The sequence below is a fragment of the Planococcus citri genome, chromosome 2 (genome assembly GCF_950023065.1).
Source record: "Planococcus citri chromosome 2, ihPlaCitr1.1, whole genome shotgun sequence".
NCBI lineage: Eukaryota > Metazoa > Arthropoda > Insecta > Hemiptera > Pseudococcidae > Planococcus > Planococcus citri.
The window spans coordinates 50,956,306-50,978,864 of NC_088678.1; the positions used below are offsets into that span (position 1 = coordinate 50,956,306).

The following is a 22,559-nucleotide window of genomic DNA, read 5'->3' on the forward strand; positions in this document are numbered from 1 at the left end:
AAATGTCAATCAAAGATGCAGTAAAAAAGGGATATTGTCTGGGAAAAAAAGGAAAAAAAAGAAAGATCGCTTTCAATTGGGTTGGACTACATTATGGCATCAAAACAATATCATAAACGAGAACAAAAATTTTAAAAATGGTCTTTTTTTCAACTGTGAAAAATTTTCAAAAAAAAAATGAGATTGTTTTGACAGCACAACATGAAATTCAAAAAATGCATAACATTTTCTGAGGATTGAGGATGAAAACAAAAATAGGTGAAATTAGTAGAGCCCCTACCTGTCCCTTCAGTTGTTCAAAAGTGGTTCAACTAATTAAATATGTAGGTGAATGAAAATAATTATCTTAATTCGAGAAGGAATTTCTTTTGAAGTATTTTTTCAAAATTGATTTATATTCGGCCATCAATAATATATTCAAATTGAATGGAATTCAACTCAATCATATCACAAAATCTCTTATCAAATTTTTTCAAGTGTTTACATTTTACGTTTTTTTTTTCAAAGTGCGAATTCGAATTTGATTTAAAATAATACACTTTATACGACTCGATATGTCAGCTTATCCCTATTGTTTTCGTGGCATTACCTATTGAAAATTAGAATATCGTTCATGCTCGTGCATCGCCATCGCTATTTTACAATGAAAGAAGCGGACGTACTCGTATTTTGAAAAGCCAATCTATAAACAGACGTGTTTTTATTGAATATGTACACGTAAAATAAAAGGGAAAAAAAGAATACCTATAACCTCGCGACTATTTCTATGTAAAATGAGCTCCGATGTGGACTCATAGACTGATGAATGGTACAGTTTATTGACCTAGTTGTCTGGCTATATCGTTCTAAATTGCGGAAGAGTGAAACCTTTTCATAAAAAAAGTGTTTGTCCAATGCGACGAGATTACCTTCTTCCGCTGATGTAGTATTCGCTGCTTTATTGATTCAATTCATTTTCTATATGTTCGAGCCTATGCTGTTTATACGTATCGGCGAGGTGAGTTAAAATTTAATAGCTATAAGTAGGTACGATTATTTTAGAAGGGTGATCACTACAGCGTATCTGTGAAGTATTTAAATGCGTAAATACGTCGAATGATTGATTGCTCTACCAATGTCGATGGTTATCGCTATCAACACGTATGTTTATTTGTTTCTTTAGACTATGAACTGTAGCAATTGGTATCAGTTCTTCGTATGTCGAAGGTGTCTATTGAACCGATGCCTAATTCATTGATGACCTGTTATCGTATAATTATTATGTATTTACTTACTATTTACAACCTGTTGAAAACATCATCGTTTTAAATATCTTTAGATAGGTACCGACTATCGAGTAAACTACCGACCTACGTTTATAGTTGGTTTCGAAGAAATATTTAATTACCTATCTGTATACGAATACAATACATACGTTACATTCTATTCCATTCCATTTAATCGATGAAATGAATAATTATGGAGGCTTTTACGTTCATTAAAAAACCCGATAGGAATTGTTAATTTGGATAATTTTTAAATTATAAGAAAACATAATTATTCCTGATAATCGTACAACAAATTTGTATGATATGGGTAGGTAAAGGTTATACTACAGCGACTATTATCTCCCCCTTGTCAAGAAATGTAATTAAGAGTGTACTTACGATTAGATGAAACTATTCGAAAATCGAAGTGAGTACTGCATTACGTGTAATTCTTGAAATTTTAGCTCTATTTATTTGAAAGGTATCTACCTATTCCGAAAATCTTTCTACCTATACCTTATTTGAGAAATACTTCGTACTTTTTTTTAAAAAGAAAACTTGATTAGAAAAAGGAATCCCTAATCATAAGGAAAAAAAATGTTGATAATTAAGTTACATGCATCTATTACCCGACAAAAAGTTGAATTTGTGGATTGATCGAGTCTCTAATAATGACATCACCAAAGCTTTGATCGACGAATTCGAATTTTCAGTCGTACTTCATCACCCTCTGCACAGCTCCGTTTATGCACCAGGTGATTGGCTAGGTACACTTTATTCCTCATCTGAAAAAACGAATTTTCTGGCGAAAAATATCAAGGTGGCGAGAATGAGGGTGAAAACACGAGTTGAATCAAAATTCAAGAGGTTGGATGGAAATTTTTCGAAGACGATTATCGCGAAGCTGATTTTCAGATGTGAGAAGTGCTTAAATCTTAAAGGTGATTATATCATTATAATCTAGAAAGTTCGGATAATTTAATGATTTTTTAACATTTCGTTTTTATTCATTTTTACGCAAATGCCGAGGGTGGCAATTTTACTTTCGGGATGATCCTTGTATTTTGATATCTATTAATTAAAATTGTAATAGAAATTGATGCAAGTTTTTATTTATTTATTTACCTATTTATTTTCTTTTTTTGAAGAGAAGAGTCTTTTTATATTAATTTGACCAAAATTTCGATTTGCAATTTTTCGATTTCTTTCATGTTTTTTTTTCACAACATCTGGGCAAACATCCGATAACTCGACAAAACGCCTTTAGAAGCAAGGCAAAAATATAGAAAAGGAGTTGAAGCATGTGACATTGGAATGGATCGCGAAAAGAAAATCTCGGATGATTTTGACAAAATTTATTTGAAAACTTCATTCTGAGTTGAAAGTCACTTAGAAATTGTTTTAGCTCTGGAGATTCCCCTGAAGGGGTAATATGGATCCTTCCGGCACATTTTCAAAAAATAATTCGTTTTTTCTCCTGCAGTCCTTCTTTATTCAACCTGTTTTGGAAAAAATGGCCCAGTTCCGAAAAGTAATAGATATTATTGAAATTCTGCATCGACTCAAGGCCATTGCCATCAAAATCCATAAACACTTTTAGAGCTCTACCTACTGAGTGGTTGAAAATTTGCAAGTTGCTTATTTTTCGTTAAACTCACGTTTTGAAAATTTTTTCTGCGCAAATATTTCGCACAAATTATGACAAAAACATAAAAAAAAAATTATTTCGGAAACTGGTGGAATATTTTAGAATATAGTGGTGCCAAATTTTTGGTCATTATTAGATACAAATTTCAACAAATTTAGAAGAATAGTGACAAGTTTTTGGAGGTTCTGAACACGAACGTGAGCTTAGTTTTTCGATCAAGTGTGCTGTAGGGTCCTTCGCACCCCCTTCCCACATACACATTCATACATAGCTTCAAAATTTTAATATCTAAATGGCCTCAGCCCTCAGCAGTACGAAACATCAATTGGCACGTCTCCAAGGGCACTAAACACGAATATAATGTTATTTTTTCAAGCAGTAGGTACTCGTCTTTACCTCTAGCACCCCCCTCCCAATCAAAGTTTGCAAGAATTCAATCACGTGTGACACATACCTAGTACCTTCCTATCTATATAAGTAGGTACAATAATTTTTGAATTTTCTTTCTCACAGAAAATCAGAAAAATCTTGAATGTAACAATAACAAACAACTTTTTATCGTAAAATTTTTTAAAAATTGGGAATGAAAATTCGATTGCAAAAATTTTTGAAGTAGCTACAGATACCCTAATCGGATACAGAATTTTTCAGGAGGAAGAATCTGAATTAACAGAAAAATTTCCCAACACTCCACAAACCAAAATTTTAGGTGCTACAGTCCATTTTTTCGAATTTTTGAAAATTTTTAGAAATCAAATTAGGGTCAAAGTAGAAAAAAAATACATCTATATGTACCCGATTGAATTGAGAAAGTGCTCTTATGTCTTCCAAAATTCAAGTTAAATTTTTGTATAGCACTTTCAACCTTGCAGATCGATTGATGGCAATATCGAATCGTCTTGAAGTTTCCAGCCCCGAATGAAAGAGATCTGAGAAACGTAAACGTCCATAGAGGTACGAGAGTACCTATCTGCAGAAAAAAATCAAACTTCGAAAAAATTCAAAAAGTAAACGAATTTTAATTTTTTTGCTATGAGTGTAATTTTTATCAAATTTTTCATGAAATACGTCAGAAAAATGTCAAAATAAAGCAACGGAATATAAATTTAAACTTTTTTTAATGTTTGGAATTGAAATTGAATTTTTTCGAATTTTATTTTTTTGTGATGAGTTAATTTCATCGAATGAATTGGGTTTTTCATTTTTCTCAACGGATATGTAATTATAGGGGTCAAATGGGTCAACTTCACCAATCAAAACTTTTTGTCATGTTTTAAATCAAAAAATCGCATTTTTTTTTTCAAACTTTCAATTTTTTTAAATCGACTTTACGAAATAATGCCATCCCAATTTTTTAATATGTTGTTCAGCATAAAAAGTTGTCCATAATATATTTTTTTCAGAATTTTTGAGAGTCGAAACGATATGAAAATTACGTTTTGAAACTTTTCGAACCAGTTTTTCGTACGAAAAAAGTGGCAACACTGATTTTTATGATATCACCAAAAAGCCTTTTAAAACCACCAAACTATTGGAAAAAGTTCCATTCTAGTAGGTATCGCGGTTATCGAGTAATCCACTGCTGAAATAGACGATATTTCAAGTTCACTGAAAACTTTGACACCCTTTAGCAACCTTTGAAAAAGGGCCAGAGGGCTGTGATTTACGCCATTGGCCATCCCTTCGGAAGGTCTTTGCACAGGAAAAATTTCAAAAAAATCGCTCACCCTTCCCCCCTCTTACCACTTCTTGGTCGAATCAATGTGGAATGACCCTAGAATTATACTTGACTTTTCATTGTTAAAAACAATGTTTTCGTTATTTCAACAAAATAATTTCTCCCAAAAGAAAAATTTCATTACGAGTATTTCCAAGATCCGAGTACTTGACCCAAGTTTATAGCCCATAAAAACCGTTGATACGTTGGAGTGTGTGAGAGTGGGTTAAACATAGAAATGCATCCAACTATTCCAAATAAGACTTAGGTAGGTATTGAGGTTCAGGGGGGAAAATGGAGAAGTAAAACTGCTATTGAAAAAAAATTAAATTTGTAGCATCATCGCGTTGTCAAAAAATGCAATTCTAACCCCTCCTCCTCCCTCACACTCTTCTATATTTTAATCTAAATAACAACCATCGAAGTATGAAGAAATTTTTGAGACATACTGTTACAAAGTAATTAAGAATTTAACCCGCGGAATTCCCAGTCTATTTGATGATAAGCTCATCTATAAAATAAAACGAAATTCCTAGGACGTAACTTATGGAAAAAAATCACCTTATACAAAATGGGACAATGTTGCCTTGAAAAAAAAAAGAAATAAAAACTAAGCTGCAATTGCAATTTTACAATAATAAATTAAAAAATTGCGATTCATTCGACACACACTCATACAAACGTAAGCTTATATGTACGAACAGCGTGTATTTTAATCGAACTTTAAAAAGATGTTGATGAAAAGCGCAAGTCTGGTCTCCACATATTTGGCGTCCTTTAGTTCAATATTGCCAACGGTTAACAACAACGTTAGTGTTACTTCGCTCGCTGCGTGTGAGAAGCTTTAATAATACTACGAAGATGTACGTTCATTTTTATCCCACTTGATGCTCTTTAACGTGAAGTGTGAACGTAACTAATATATGTGTAATGTCATTCTGCTCGTTTGCCATTTGGTTCAGTTACCGTTCGTAATTACGCGAGAAATGTTCCTAGTGCGAGATGCGTTGAATTGATTTTTCCCGCCGTCAAATTTTCGTAATCAAATGTAGTTTTTAATTACGTGTTTTAAAATAGAAATCGCTACGTAATAACGAGTAAGTCTCAATTTGAGAATTTTTTTCCTAATTTAATCGCGTTGTGAAATTTTCCACGAAACCTTCCAAGTGTTTTTTCCCCTTCGTATAAGATGTCCAAAAAAGAAATCGCGTCTTTGATGAAAATTAACCCTCGTATACCTACCTATACTCGAACGATTGTCATTTGTGTGCTGTATTGATTTTTGTAATGTTTTTATGGTTGTGTGTGCTCGTTAAGAATTTACGAATGAATTATTTGAAAAAAATTACCACAAATTGATGCTTTTACCTTCGCCAAGTGTACACTGAATGTATAGGTCGTAGTACGAACGTCGAGTTCGCGGGCTTTTGCTACACGAGCTCACGAGACATGTAAATTACCTACCTACCTTCCGTTGGCGGTGTCTAACGAGTTCATCGATTTTATTATATTTTCCACATTGCCATATTAGCGACAAATATGGTTTACTCAAAAAAATATTTTAGACCAATATTCATCCTACCTTTATGGTGTTCAATTACATCGAAGGATACCTCTAACACGATGGAAAATTTTTTTTGTGATAACACGGTACCTATAATAATGTACCCATAACCTCTATGATAATATGCAATGTTTACACAAATGTGCCAGTGAAATAAAAAAACGTAATAATTTCAGTTTTTTGTTTAATAACATATAAATTATTTCTACGTAGGTAAAGACTATTAACCTTCCTCTATTCGAATTCATAGCTGTTTTAGAATTTGAATTCATTACTTTTATTCTCCTCCTTTAATCGCGTAAGTACTACGTATCTTTACCTACTTTGGTAATCAAAAAATGGACGTTCAAAATTTTCTCATCGTCGTAAATGTGTGTGCTTTTATGATGGAAAAAACGATCAAGATACCTACCTCGAATGTATCACGTTTTATATCGGCGAACTGAACGAAACGAACCAACGAACGTGCTTTTATTGTATTTATACTTTCGAAGCAATGTTGATTTGGGATAAAAATTTCCTTCTTTTGTGAAAAGTTACTTTATCAAATATTAACACTGCATATGGCGATACCTTCATATTTTCGAAACATTTTTCATGTCACTCGTGCGAGCTTAAGGTGATTGATGACCTGAGAAAATTATTTTCTGGAGAACATGGAGAAATTAACGATCCTAATTCATGTGTGAGGAACATAATCCTGCTCAGCTGATCGTCTAATTTTGAGATTAGGTACCTAAGTAGTGAATTTTAAGGTATAAAAAAATTCATTTTTTGCATGACAAGTTTACAAGAACGTGAGAACTTGGTAATACGAATCCGAAAAAAAATCATTTTTTTCAATTTAAAAATTTTGTTCTTTTATGTAATGCTTTTTGAGTTGGTATGAGGAGCTTTCGTTTATTAAAACAATGGTGTATTTCTAGCGATGGTGGAGAGAGACGAGTGGGGGGGGGGATATTTAATATTTACATTTATATTGAAATTCGATTATCCCAATCCAACTTCATTTGCAAAAGAGGTCTAATAACTACTTTTAGATGAATTTCTGTTCTTCATCCATCCTTCATAGTAGATAGATTCTATGTTCTTGTAACGGAGACATACCTATTCTCGTAATTTCATCTTTGCCCTCCTAAATGCATTTTTCAGGGCTGATAAAGTCAAAAAAAGAGTGATTGGCGAGGAGGGTGGTGGTCTGTGAAAATCAAGTTTGGTTTTAATCTTGCAGGTTTTCTGAAAATTAATTTGAAAAAATTTGAAAACTCGGAACATGGAATTTTTTTGCTGATAGGTGGTACTAGCAGCGTTTGGTAGATTATTGGAACTCGCTGATTAGATCCTGAAAATTTCATTCGGATTCAAAGGTTTTGCTGCAGTTGTCCTAGCAAGAATTAGTTAATCTGCACGAAACATTTTTTGGAATTTCATTAGAAATACCTACCATAGAAAAGAAGGATTTTGATTTTTGGTGGAATTTTCAAAAATTAAGATTTGACTCATTTTCTATAGAAAAAGTAAGAATTTTATTGAATTCGTAATTGTATTTCTCAAAAATTTCAAAAAATTGTTTTGAAGTTACATAAAATGAAATTGAGAAAAAGATATTTCCCCAAAATTTTTCATGATCATTAATTTTGTACCCCCTTCCCCAAATTTGGGGCCCTTTTAAAGTCAATTCACCGCAGCTTCCCTTGTTATAGGGAAGCTGCGGTGAATTGACATCATGTGTCAAAATTTCAAGTGCTAAAGTGCCTTTTTCGATTTTTGATGAATTTTCAAAAATCAAATTTTGGCCAAAAATTTGGAAAAAATCAAAATTTTACCAAATTGACTCAAAAAGTTGAAATTTGGAATATAGCCTATTTTCGACCTGCCAAATCGATTGAAAACGGTTTCAAACCGTTTTGAGCAGTTCTGGAGCCTCCAGCAGATTTTTTAAACTCGGAATTCCCACAAAATTTCATCAAATGGAGTTGGAAAGCCAAAATTTATTCTGCAAACTAATTTCAATACGCTACGAAGTCGACTGCAGGTGGATTTCAAGTCGTTTTGGAGCCTCCAGCGACTTTTCGAAAATTACTGGAGCCTCCAGTAGATTTTTGAAACTTGAAATTTCCCCAAAATTTCATCAAATGGAGATAGAAAGCCAAAATTTATTGTGCACTTTAATTTTAACACCCTCTAAAGACGACTTTCAGGTGGGTTCAAGTCATTTTGGAGCTTCCAGCGAATTTTTGTAAGTTTGATGCTGTTGAGAAAAAGAAAAACGAATGTCTTATTTTTTCTTCCAAAAGTGATCATTATTCATTATAAATACGGATACAAAATTTCAACAGACAAAATGGATTTTGTAAAACATTTCCAAAATAAAATCGATCAAAGCAGTCACAGAAACGATTTTATCAGGTTTGCAGAAATAGAGTTTCCTTTGGGCTATTTTTTATATTTTGTTGATTGCTGCCGAATCAAACATTTTTTGAAGGCTCCAAAACAGCTCTAGAAATTGTTGTTGGTCGATGTGGTTGTGGAAGGTCGAAAATTAAAGTAAAAACCAAGTTGAAATGTTTCTGTTGATGGTGTGTTTTTGGATGCTTTTTCTATTTTTTACGTATCAGGGTCGAAGATTATTCTGTCAGTTTGTATTGTTGAAATCGGTGCATGGGTAGATAGGTATTGCTATGAGTATTCTGATTGATCATCAATCAGTTACTACACGTTTGTCATTTCCAGGGCTCGGATATTCTTTCCCTAAAAAACCCAAAATATGCGCTTAAATATTCCCTAAAAAATGCCAAAATATGCTCTAAAAAGTAAAAATATTCCCTAACGATATGGGTATTGTTTTGCAGGGAAAATCAATTCCTATACAACTTTACCAATATTGTTGTGTAATACCAAGAATTCACGAACAAAATGCAAAATAGAGCGTTTTAAAATTACGAATTATTAAAGGAATGAAAAACAACTAAAATACTTAAATAAAAAAATTAAGTGGGTATGAGCGAGCTATTGCAAATTTTGTGAGAAAAAAAATGAAAAATAGCCAAATACCAATGTCCAATATGATGCAAAAATTTGAAATTGATCAAAATATTCCCTAAAAACCGCCAAAAACGTAAAATATGCTCTAAAAACGCGAAATATTCCCTAAAAAATGCCGAAATATGCTTTTATATGCTTTTATGGTCAAATATGCCAAAATATGCTCTAACGAATTAGGCTCATTTTATTTGAAATTTCATGAATCGTGAAGATAATTGAAAAATTCCCTATCTTCTATGCATACAAAAATATGCTCCAGCATAAAAATCCGAGCCCTGGTCATTTCCTATCTTTTGTTTCGACTTTTTACATGTGAGTAAATTGTGAAAATCAGGAATCGGTTATTTAAATAAATATCGCGTAGGTAAATGTACGATAAAGTGATTCTATTCATATCTATTTTAATTACCTGTATGATTTTATTAACGCAAATTGATATTTCCTGTCAATGTTTCGTTGAAATGAAAAAATACACATGCAAACCGTCGAATAATTTTTCTCGTTTAATTTTTTTTCAGCAGGATGGATGTAAAGGAGAAGAGTCCGCCCGTGACCACCAGACCAAAAAACTTTCTTGATAGTAAGTATTGGATCTACCACCTACCCAATATACCTAGATTACCTATCTATCGAGTTCCAAAAACCTACTTATGTATACAGAATTACCTACCTACCTATCTTTTTCCCCTTTTTTTTGTATTCAAATACACGAGTCATTCGTTACACGAGTAGGTAGGTACATTAATCGTCAACATAATTTTTGGACAGAATCCAGAGCAAGACTCTAATAAAATTTGGCTTCTAGTCATGCAGGCGGTGAGGCGAAAATTTAAGTAATTATTTCCAAAATACATTCGATATACGGTGTAAAATTACACGTTATCCGATGCCTGACTGCCGCCGCGGTCCCGGTCGGCTACTTTATGCATACGAATAGGTCATCGTGAACACCGTTCATGGTGAAGGTCGTTCAAATTGATTCTTATTTGCATTTCGAAAGTAGTCGACTTTTCGGTGTGTAAATTCAAACGTAAGAATTTTTGCATTCTTGTATTCGTGTGTTGTACATGACCATATATACTCTCATGTACTTGTACTTATATGTATGTCGTACGGGGGTATAACATCGTATGTACGTCATCAATTTTTACGTAATACTTTTCGATAATTCATACATTGTCGTGATAAGTCATTAGGAAGAAAACGTTGGAAAATTTAATTGATGAAAAGCTGGGTAGGATTATTAAACTTGAGTAGGTATTTGTTAAAACTTGAGAAATAAGTTGAAGGTTTATGTGGAATTGATATTCCTTCATGATTTTTACGAGTATACTTTTCTTAAGTAGGTATATTTTATTTTATGTCATGTTAAATATGCATTTTGTACCTACTACTTGTGCTTTTTAAAATGGTGAGATATTTATCGATATTGTCCCAGGTTAGTGACGAGAACTGTACAGTATTTAGTTTTCTTTCGATAATAATGGATGTTTCAATATCATTGCCAACAATTTTTGAGCCAATTAATTAAATATGATGTTTGATAATTTTCAAAACTTAGGCACCTTAGGTACTTTTTCTAGGAACATTAAAATTCAAATGACAATTTTTACCTGCGTAACATATTCAATGTTGATACCTAGGTATTTTATTTGTATTTGATATACGTTAATTAGAAAAACAATATCTCCTGAGGCAGTTTTAACGGGTCATTGAATTCTTAGAACTGGTTTAATGGTAATCAGTCTGTTTACAATGTCTTCTCGAAAATGAGGACGTGAAAAAAAATTCAGATGAAAGTTATAGGTGAGGTAGTACCTAAAAGAGCAACTTTTAAATCCGTTATAAGAATAAATACTTACTTGGATAACGCTTGAAGGAATGATTTATTGGGATGAGGTTTTCTGAGGGGAGAAGGTACCTAACCTAACCACCTAGTACACAGTATGGTCACAATTTTTTAGTTTTAAGCTTTTGAATAACAAATGTACTTGTTGATATGTTTTTTTTTTGGTAATTTTTTAATTATTCGAATAAATGGTCGAAATTCAATAAAAATTCAAAAACGTTGATTTAAATATTATTTTTTCATTTTGATTTTAAGATTTTTTAGAAAATGGAATCACTTTCTTTTACGTTGTTTAATTTTTACAAAAAATCATATGAACAGGTTAAAAAAAGCTAAATTTTCTCAACATTTAAATTTAAAAAAAAATTACTAGAAAGGAGAAAAATCAGTGACTTTTTGTTGGTGTTGAAAAATTGTATTTAAAACTGCACTATACCTAGTACTGTGTTCAGTTTTCAAAGCAGGTGGGTAATTCACCATTCACTATCTTCTTCTTAATTCTTACAGCATAATTTTGATTGCGATGCACTATTGGGTATTAAATACATAGAAACTGCGCGATCAATACTTAGAAACTGTTTATTTCAAAGAAATGAGAGATGAGCGGCGCTGAAGCAGAATGAATAAATTCTTCAAAATACTATCATGAATCATTAAAACATTGGGAATAATTAAGATTCTTGCAAAAATTCAAGCATATTTAACAATAATTATGATCAAAGAAAGAAACCCTCGCTCATTCCACATTGTGAAATTGGGAGTACCTATTAGGTACTTTGAAGATTGACTCGTTTTCTTTCAAAATGGAGATTCAAATTTTTAAATATCGTTTTTTAAACCACAAATGTCTCAGTTCAGTAGGTATTGGGATAGGTAAATTAGACAATAGAAAAAAAATCTCCACCGAAAGAACCCGACTATAGGGTACAAAATGCTGTCGAAATACAAGGTACTTCTTCAATCGTCTGGGTAGATTCCCTCCCTCAAAAGTCAAAATGCGCTCAAAATTGTTTTTAAAATGGGAAAATATTGAAAAATACTTATTTTCCAATTCACACCTTAAGTATTATATTCGCTGACGCGAGAATAATTTTCAGGATTTCAAACCATTCCTTTTCAAAAATTTGATGAAATTCGTTTTATTTATCAATTAGGTAATCTTTCTGCCCCGCTTGATTAAATGATAAAATATGAAAACATAAAAAATTGATAGTTTTCTAAGTAGTGATCAACTAAATGTATGTACATACATAGAAGATATATATTGGAACATTTTAATTACTATTTAGTTTAAATACTCACTTAATTAGGTATCTATCTAATAAACAAGTTGAATATCAATAGATTATTAAAGCGGCATATTTACATACAATATAGCGTATAGCATTTGAGTGTTCAGAATGTGAGTTATGCGTGTGAAGTTTACCTATTTTCTTTCATTTGCCGTCCATATCAAAGTCATTAAAAATGTTCAACTTAATTTTATTCAACTTGCGTGAAATTTCTTATCTTTTAAAATTTTTTGACTCGAAACTGACGCAATTTTCCATTGAAAAGAAACAGCAAAGACATAAAGAGGCTAACGTAATTTGATGTGTATTTTTGGGTTAATCTTAAAAGTAGATCATTCATTCTTTGGCTTGATCAAACAATTAGCAATGGGAGTGTCATTAAAATTGATGAAAATTTCCCCCAGCATGACATCGCATAGGATCATAAAAATGTTGAGCTAGGTAGTAAAAAGGAAATAACTGCTTATTTAGATATTTTTTTTATTAGAATTTCAGTTGGTAAAATTTTTTTGAAAAAGCTCATGTTGGTAAATATGGCATAGCTACCTTTATTCTTCTGTATTAAAATAGAACAAGTTGAAAATTATAAATGAACAGCAAAACTGCGCAAAAATTTTGTACCAACTGTGAATTTCCTCTACTCAGTGTCTGTTAGATAATTCAAAACGATAAAAATTCGTCACTCGATTAGCTTTGAAATAATAATAAACAGATGAACGGATATTTCAGATAATGAAAGTCGTCACAAAGTAGTTGTTTCGTGTTCATTTTATATCAGCCTACCCATAACACGATATCACTATCCCATGTGTCGAGAATTAATTTATCGGTCGCCTAGTGCTTATTGCTTTAAGTTTCTTCTAGTTAGCAAATGGAGAGATGTGAACTTTCTCTTTTGCGCAATTTTTTTTCTTCAGCGACATGTTTTTTTTTTTGGAAATGAAATGAAAATTTTATTTTTATGGACTAGCATATCAGCCAAATGCCAGCTTAAAAAGTACTTACCCAAGCACCGAGCACTAATTTTATTTCATTTTTTGTATGATATATGATGAAGATAGGGGACAGAAAGAGGGAAACAATTGAACATTGAGGACTAAATTTGAGGACTATTCTTCAACATTTTATGGACCTCTAGTCCTCTACTCACTCGTGAAACTTGGAAAAAAATTAATGATCCATTATGCAAATTTTGATCGATGTAACCTGAAATGACCCAGAGAGGATAAATATTTTTACCTGAGGACTGCAAAATTCCAAAATTCCGGTTTTCTCTTTTTGCGAATAGATTTGTTATAGTAGTTACTAATAACTTGAACTCAAAAATCGCGAAGAAGTCGAGCATGAAGAATACGAAGCAATAAAAATTCGCGAAGAAGAAAAAGAACCGGAATTTTTTCGTTCGTCTCCGCTTCCCACTTCAGTTGTAGCTTAATAGACATGTATTGAAAATACACCATGAGAATGTGTATCTCTTCGTTTACTTCATTTTGCATTGATTTTTTTTTTTTTATGACGCAGGTACCTATACATATTTGTACAAGTCTTTTAAAAAATAATAGGTACGTATAATCAAAAATATAACTAATGGTCTCACATGGGAACCCCTTGATTCCGGAATCTTAGATTGAGTTGAACTAGGATGGGATAGGTCGATCGAAAGAAAACCTCAAAAAACTCCCATCACCAATTTCCAGCCGCCGAAGTTGATTTTTCGACTTTTGGTGAATTTTCTAACTTTTTTTTTTCTTAAAGTAATTCTTTCTTATGCATGATCGTTGAATTTGAAAAAAAAACTCGACCTATTATAGGTAAGTATAGAACTGCTCACCATTTGAATTTTGAATTTTGAACTTCAACATCTCAAATTCTGTCTGAATGGTGTGTGTTTAATATCTGATCGACTAATATTGCTATTATGGCCAGATCCGGAATTTCAGTCAGGGAAACAATTTTTTTACCCAAGGTACCAAAAATTTCAAAAATTTCAAAAATTTGCCAAAAATCAAAAAATAAACTTGAGCAATTGAAAATTGGGGAATTTAAGGCCATAAATCTGGGATTTTGGAGTCAATGGCTTCCTAGTAATTGAGCACTGGATAACGCAGATATTTATATCCAAAAAAATCGCAAATTGCGATTTCCTTCATTGAGCTCGAATATTCGTTCATATTTTAGATAGGTACCTACGACCCTCTGTTGGTATAAAAGTATTTTATTAAGGAGGAGGAGGTGATAAATGGATGAAATTGAAAAAGTTGACCAATATTAGAACTTCCAATCAGCATCTTCAAATTTTGAAAAAATTGATGTGTCATGCTTATTTTACTGTATTTTTTTCTCAAAATTTTGGCCAGAATTGAGAGGCTTGACGCCTTTTTCAGAGGTGTTGAACTTGAAATACTATTTTGAAAATTAGTTGATTAAAAAGTGAACGAAAAGAGGACTTCTTTGTAATTTTTTACCAATTTTCAAACTTTGGCATTTTGTCATAAAAAGTTGAGTTTTTCAAATTTTCCTATTTATTCTCTTTAAAGCCTTGAAAAATTTTTTTTTAAACTTCAATTAGTTTGAGATTTGAATATTTGGCTACTTTACAAGAAATTGGAAAATTCCTCCTTTAAATCAACGGATGTAAATTATTCTTTAGTTATGTGAACACAAATTAAAATGCATTCTGTTTTTGGAATTGAATACGTAGTACGAGTGGATACGGATACCTACTTCAAACATTTTGATTAGGTACATTTAATTGCTCGAGATTCGATATTAAGTGGTAAGTGGTAGGTACCTTAACCTATCACAATAACTGAAATATTATTTCGTCATACTTACGATCAATCGATCAATGATATCAGACTCATTCAGCTAGATTAATCGTTCTAGAGCATATCTATGATTTTACGATGCTGCTTGGAAAATTTCAATAAAAACATCAAACTGTATTGTGTAATTAATTAGGTAAGTAGGTACCTAGTACCTACGTAGGTAAATCGAAATAAAATTATGTAAATTTTGTTTTAGATAATTTTATTGTACTTGGCGTTAACGTGCATTGCCGCTTAGGAAGTATTTCAAAATGTAAATTGTAAATTACTCATGCAATTGTTACGGTTGTTGGAGTTTTCATTTACATGCCGATTCGAAATGATGAATGATCTCTAGTATGTTTTTGAACATGAAATGAATGTTTTTTGAAAACCATTTTTAAATCTTTTGTTTTTCTTCGTCCATCTCTTTTGTTCTTCGCCGTTAGATAATTTATGAGGAAGGATGTTTTTAATTCATATTAAATTTTCGATAGACTTACGCCTCCATTTTACGTATGTACCTTCTCGTAAACTGACGTACTTGGGTATAGTGTTATACTCGTATATATTCCAAGGGCGTAGGTGTATCTATCTTACTTATCTACGCAGATGGAAATTTTTGAACGAAAAGGTACCTAAGTACTTGGTTTTTATGAGATATGTACTAACTATGATTTGTAATGTTCTTGTTTTCAGATTTCCTGACATGTCGACGAGTACTAAACATTATGGTATTTCTTGGCTTCATGGTGAACTACATGTTAAGGGTAAATTTAAACTTCGCCATCGTCGATATGGTTTTCAGGCCGGATACTTCGAATGATACCATCTCAACCACGTTACCAACCATTTTCGATTCAGATAATCATACCAGACTGACTCGAAGTCTTTCGAATGCAGAACTCGCTTTGGAAGATGACGAAGAAGACGACGACGCTGAAGACGACGCCAGAAAATTCAGAAAAAATAATTTCGTCGGTACAAACGCAGCCGCACCTAAACCATCTACTACCTCTCAGAATAAACCACCGAGCACAGGGTTCCAGAGTTTCAACACTGGTTCGAACCTGAATTCACCCGGTGCCTTTCAATCCTCTAGTCAATCCAACGGATTCCAGTTCTCAGGTAGTGGTTCTGCTGGAAATCCATCCGGAGGCTTTAAAAGCTTTAGTAGCGGTTCTGGAGCAAATCCAGGTGGTGGATTTCAATCATTCAGTTCTAGTTCTGGAGCAAACCCAGGTGGTGGATTTAAATCACTTAGCTCTAGTTCGGGAGGAAACCAAGGTGTAGGATTTCAATCATTCAGCTCTAGTTCCGGAGGAAACCAAGGTGCAGGATTTCAAACCTCCAGCGGTGGTTCAGGAACCAGTAATTTATCCAGTGGATTTCAATCTTCCGGCAACCAGTTCAGCGCCGCAGCATCTGAAACATCTCAATTGAACGGTAGCTCGAAATCGAGTAATTCCAACCCATCGTCACCTGATTCTTCCAATAGCCAGCAGTTCAATGAACCCATAGTTCAGCAAACCAATCTTAAAAATGAATTACAAACGCCTCCTGGTACTGGTCAAAGTAACGGTGGTCCAGTTTCCAATACTTCTGACCAAAAAGTTGGCTTGGCTGCTAATTCTCTAGATGATTCAATTCTTGGCGAAGAAAATAGTAATGGTTCTCGCATTTTATTCGCCGGAGGGTCGAATAAGGCGTTGCCTGAGGTGGCAAATGCAAAATTGGAAGACGAACTGCAATCTAGTGGAAGTACTGCTGCTCCTCAAGGAACGAAAAAGAAGAAGAGGAAACGTTATCAAAAAGTAAGCTCGAGTTTTTTCTTGTTTTTTCTTGACTGATTTTAAATTTGGGATATCGACTTCAAAACGATTTTATCAGATCTATAATTTTCAACATCCTTGGAAAATTGGACATGAATCATTTCATAAAATTCATCCTTTCTTATATAGACCATTTTGATATGTAGGCTATCTATTAACATGATCCCAATTTACACGCAAAATTTTCAATTTTATTCGATCGAGATAAAATTACGATTATTGTAAACGCGCGTGAGCTTACAAATCATATACATAGAAAAACAAAACGCACTGAGCGGAAGAATATGGAAATGAAATGAAATAAAAATATAAATAATGTACGCAAGGTCAACAAACCAACTCTACCAACACCTTGGGTTCCGTTACGGTATTAACTTTTCAAAACCATTTTTATTAATTCTTTCACTTTAAACCGTATCAAATGACGAACAATTTGAAACATTTTCCTCGCTGGGTTCTTCTTTCGTGCATACAAATTAAAAGTACCTACCTAATGAATCAAAGTGTGCGTTAATGAATCATTTTAATCGTTTAATGAGACATAAGATGGTTAATCGATCATTTTATTCGATGTCATTGAGGTTATCTGTATGAATTAAATAATCGGTTAAAATGAAATTGTTGCACCAAGTCAAAAAGGGTGGTGAAAATTTCTCAAAACTTCAATTTTCCAAATGAGAATCAAAGTTTTTAAATTCGTTAAAATTTTTTAAAAAATTACAAACTACCTAAAAAATATGTTGTTATTAAATAACATTTTTTTTTTTTTTTTTTTTTTTTTTAGAAACCTACTTTTTATTTTAATTGTTTAATGACACACAATTGAGGTTATCTGTATGAATAATTAGTTGAAATGAAATTATTGCATCAAGTCAAAAAGAGTAGTGAAAATTTTGGATTCCTATCTCATAACTTTAATTTCCCAAATGAGATTCAAAGTTTTTAAATTCGTGAAAAAATGTTAAAAAATTACAAAAAATAAAATTTTCATTTCGGTACCTCTCTTGCATTTTTTTTTATTTTTTTAATTTTTTTATAGGAACCCACTTTAAAATATTACAGCTCAGCTTTGTGAGACAACTCTTTATAAAATTACTTGCATGCTCAAAAATGTGCAATTTTTTATGCAACTTGTAAAAATCAGTTCCTCATTTTCTATGCAGTCAAAAATTATCAATTTTAGCATAGGATTTTAAAAAAATTGCGACTTATATTCCTTTTTCAACGTTTAGAAAATATGAAAACAACAAGAAAGAATAGCACAAGTGTACAATATGTTGGTAATCTTGCGTCATTGACAAATCCAAAAATAATGTGGCTATCGTATCTCATCCTCGTCGACACGTCCAACAACACTCATCTTAACTTTTTATCATCTATACGTAGCATATTCTCGAATCGCATCGCACCCCCTACGCATTCATTTAAATACGAAATCCGCTTAAATTATCCTTGAAACTTTCATAGCATATTCAACCATTCAAAAATTATCAACGTGCTAGATTTTTATAATTTAATACCTATCTTATCAATATGAGATTAGACAATGCTTCAAATCATCGTCGAATTTTTTCACCATACCTACCTACATTTAGTATGTCAATTGTCAATGACAAATTGTGACATTTTACTGCTTATCAAAATAGGTATAGGCTTAAGTATCTGTATCGTATAGTACCGTACGACGAACTTATAACTAGTGAGGTCCTAGCTGATCTCAGATCTTTTGTGCTAACATTGGTGATTACTGATTACTGAATAATATTAATTTGATACACTTGATCCAGATTATTGAATTGATTATTTTTTCATCTTATTGTTTCTATAGCCGAATGTACGACGATTCACGTGGAGCGAAGCTCAACAAGGGTACTTGATCGGAAGCTTTTTTTGGGGATACATTTTAACCGAATTACCCGGAGGTAGATTGGCTGAGATTATCGGTGCGCGGAAAGTTTTCGGATATGCTACTTTGGGAGCTTCAGTAGTTACTCTAATGACACCGATGTGTGCTAAAATACATTTCATACTGATCCTCATTATCAGAATAATGCTCGGATTGTTCTTGGTGAGTATCTCTACTCGTATGTCTATACGTATAATTAGTAATAACTTTCCTACCTACCTATCTATCATCTTAGATTATCTAACTATGACATAATAAGTAATTAGCGTGGAGTAATCAAGAGACCTTCTGCGAATCGATCAGTTTCCGTGAGAAACAGATGAAGTTCGATTTAAAGGAAAAAGCTAAATGATGTCGAAATTCTTCTGTGAAAATTTATGCATTTACAGGGTATTCTAAAAATCAGACTTTTTTTTTCTTCAAAAATGCATTATTATAATAGATACCTAGAAAGAAAGCTCTCTTTAAAAAATGAATTAATGAAGTTCACCTTCTCATAAATGAGCTCATAATGGTGGTAAATATGATCATCATTTTTGATAGGCATCTCAGTGTGGTTATGTTAAACTTAAGCAGTACCTAAATATTGGAGTGGGCCATTTTTCATTTTTTTTAAAAATTTGCTGTAGATTGATAAAAATTAGGTAGGTATACCTATGGCCAAATGATCTCAACAAGGCGTAGGAAAAATTTCAAATTTTCAAGTCAATGCTCAACCTCCCTACCAAGCATGAGTTGAAGTTGCAATTCATTGTTCAGATGATTTTTCGATGTCCACTATCAATAATAAATGTAAATTAGTTATTCACTTTCAACCAAGTACATAATATGAAGTATACTTACCATCTGAAGCTGAGAAAAATGATCTTTACAAGCTGTTCTGATGGTTTGAACGTGATGATGGGAGTAGGTCGGTACATCAAGAGACCACGTTAACCAAAATAATAGGTACCTAATTATAATTTTAAAAAATTCTCAAATTTGTTTTTTTTTGGAGAGGTTGAAAATTAACCTACAAAGTTGATTTTTTTTCTAGTTTTCTTGAGGTGATTTGGCTGCCATAATTTTTTGCTAGCTTCCATAAAAAAAAATGAAGAACAACCCACCCTATTGTGAATATTTTATGAACATTGAACAATCATAATATTAGACCGGGCAAATGTCAGTCCAATAAATTAATCAAAGTTACTACTTAATACAGGGTGTTCCAGAATAACCTTTCACATTTTGGTGAGCACTGATCTGCGTTCAAATGGTGTTAGGGGAATGGTAAAAGCGGTTCCAGGTAGCCAACACATGCCGAATTATGTTTCAGTATTAATTTTTTACCATGGAGAAGTGGACGGCTGTGCAGCGCGCTTTTATTGTAAAGGCCTTTTTCAAAAATAATGACTCTTACATTAGTGCAATTCGTGCCTTCCGCAAACATTTTAAACTTACCGGTAAAAGTGAAGTGCCATCGAGGCCAACAGTGAAATTATGGGTAAAAAACTTCGAGAAAACCGCTCATGCTTGTAAAAATAAGCCTACAGGTCGGAAAAGATCAGTAAGAACGCCAGAAACAACGGACCGAGTAAGGCATTCAGTACAGACTACCCCTACCACTTCAATACGTAAACGAGCGTTAAATTTAAAAATCAAACCAACTTCTCTGCAACGAATTTTATCTGAAGACCTCAGTTTCCATCCATATAAGATTTTAATCATTCAAAAGTTACAAAAAACTGATTTTGTGAGAAGAAAATCATTTGCCGAGGATATGCTTACAAGAATTGATACTGGTGAGATTCCATTGAACTCGTTACTCTTTACTGATGAAGCTCATTTTTATCTAAACGGTGATGTGAATAAACAAAATATGCGCTACTGGTCGACAGAGAATCCGATGATAATACACGAGAAACCTCTACACTCCGCTAAGTTGACTGTTTGGATGGGCGTGGCTAAATTCGGTATAGTGGGACCGTATGTGTTTGATGAAACGGTGAACGGTGAGAGGTATCGCAAAATGTTAAACGAGTTTCTCATTCCTGAATTGAAACGCAGACACAAGTATAGAGTTACTTGGTTCCAACAGGATGGCGCTACCTGTCATTCCGCAACGGACACGATTTCTTTATTGCGTGAGCATTTTGGTCATCGAATAATTTCGCTGAACACAGAAATTTCATGGCCACCTCGATCCCCTGATTTTTCAGCATGTGATTTTTTTTTATGGGGTTACCTCAAGTCAAAAGTATATCAAGATGATCCTAGGACTCTGAAACAGCTCCTAGATAATATTATTCGTGAATCAAGACTGATTAGAAGAGAAATGCTCAACAAAGTGTTCAATAATTTTAAAAAACGTTTGGTCGATTGTGTCAAAAATGATGGAAAACATCTTGGTGGAATAATTTTTAAAACTTAATTTATAATGAAAACTCAAATATATGGTCTAAAAACGGCACATTTCTACTTCATTTTGGTTATAAAAAAATTTCCGTAACCATTTTTCTCTCAGAGCTACTAATAAAACAAAAGTGAAAGGTTATTCTGGAACACCCTGTATTATTCGTTTTCGCTCAATTTTTTTTACAAAGTCTAAACATGCACCCAACAATTTTTCAAAATTTTGGCCTTTTTTTTTGGGGTAGTCAGTAGCTTTGCGGGGTTGAGCCCAAAAAATAAGGTCAAGGTCATATTCGTACTGAGCGACTTCGAAAACATATCATTCGATATATATCTCTCGACTTTTCGCGATTTTTCCAAATTTTGACCCCTTTTTTGGGGCACAGAGGGGCTTTGAGGGGTGGGACTCAAAAAAAAAAGTTCATATTCGTATTCAGCGACCTCGAAAACATACTCTTCGATATATCGCACGTCCAGATTCGTTTTTCGAATACATGATTCAGTTGTGTGTTACTTGAAAAATCAAGCACCCCCCCCCACCAACCCCCGGGGAGCGTTGAAGACCAATCAGTGGTGGTTTGATTAGTAGTTGGGTGTGTAGACTTTGTAAAAAAAATTGAGCGAAAACGAATAATATTAAGTGGTAACACTGATAACTTTGATTAATTTATTGGACTGACATTTTTTGAAACACCTACTCTTTCCACCCCTTTTTTTAGGCACCCCCCTTGAGGGATGGGTATTGAGAGTAGTATCAAATTATCGAGAATTTGAAGGGGAATATTTTTTGTCATGGTAGTTTTTCTCGTAAACCTAATATTTACGGAGTAAAACGCAAAAAACGTGAATCGCAACCGGTTTTAGCTCCCTAAAAAAATTAGCTCAAGAGGTAGGAGGGTCGGTTTTTTTTGGTAGTTCAGGGGGTCCATCTGAACACATTCCCGAAGAAAAAATTGATGTGCCAATTTTTTACTTTTCGAACTCGCTTTTTTACGTCATTTTCCCGCTCTATATTGATCAAGACTGAATTTGTCAGTTTCTAAAACCATTAAATTTAGATTTATGTAGATTTTAAAAAGTTCTGTGAGTTTTAAAAAGTTGAAATTCTTTAAAATTGAAAGTTGAATTTCATAAATTTGGATTCGTTTAAGACATCTATCGTATTTTCAAAATTGGCATCTTTAAGGAAAGAGGGCGTGACCTGCTCTTAAATTGAGGCAAAATTTTGAAACATTAGATAAGTATATTTTTTTACACGGAT

The 22,559-nt window shown here is 32.9% G+C and overlaps 1 protein-coding gene across 2 annotated transcripts in view; it reads left to right on the forward strand.

Annotated features, from left to right (window-relative positions):
* The first annotated feature begins 5,397 nt into the window (after positions 1–5,397).
* The window catches only part of LOC135836362 (uncharacterized), a 36,075-nt gene continuing 18,913 nt past the window's right edge, over positions 5,398–22,559 (forward strand). For both annotated transcript variants that reach the window (XM_065351151.1, XM_065351152.1), the window contains exons 1-4: positions 5,398–5,709; positions 9,740–9,801; positions 15,869–16,983; positions 18,830–19,069. In XM_065351151.1, the coding sequence (XP_065207223.1) occupies positions 9,744–9,801; positions 15,869–16,983; positions 18,830–19,069 (1,413 nt within the window). In that variant the 5' untranslated portion in view covers positions 5,398–5,709; positions 9,740–9,743. The remainder of the gene's footprint in view (positions 5,710–9,739; positions 9,802–15,868; positions 16,984–18,829; positions 19,070–22,559) is intronic.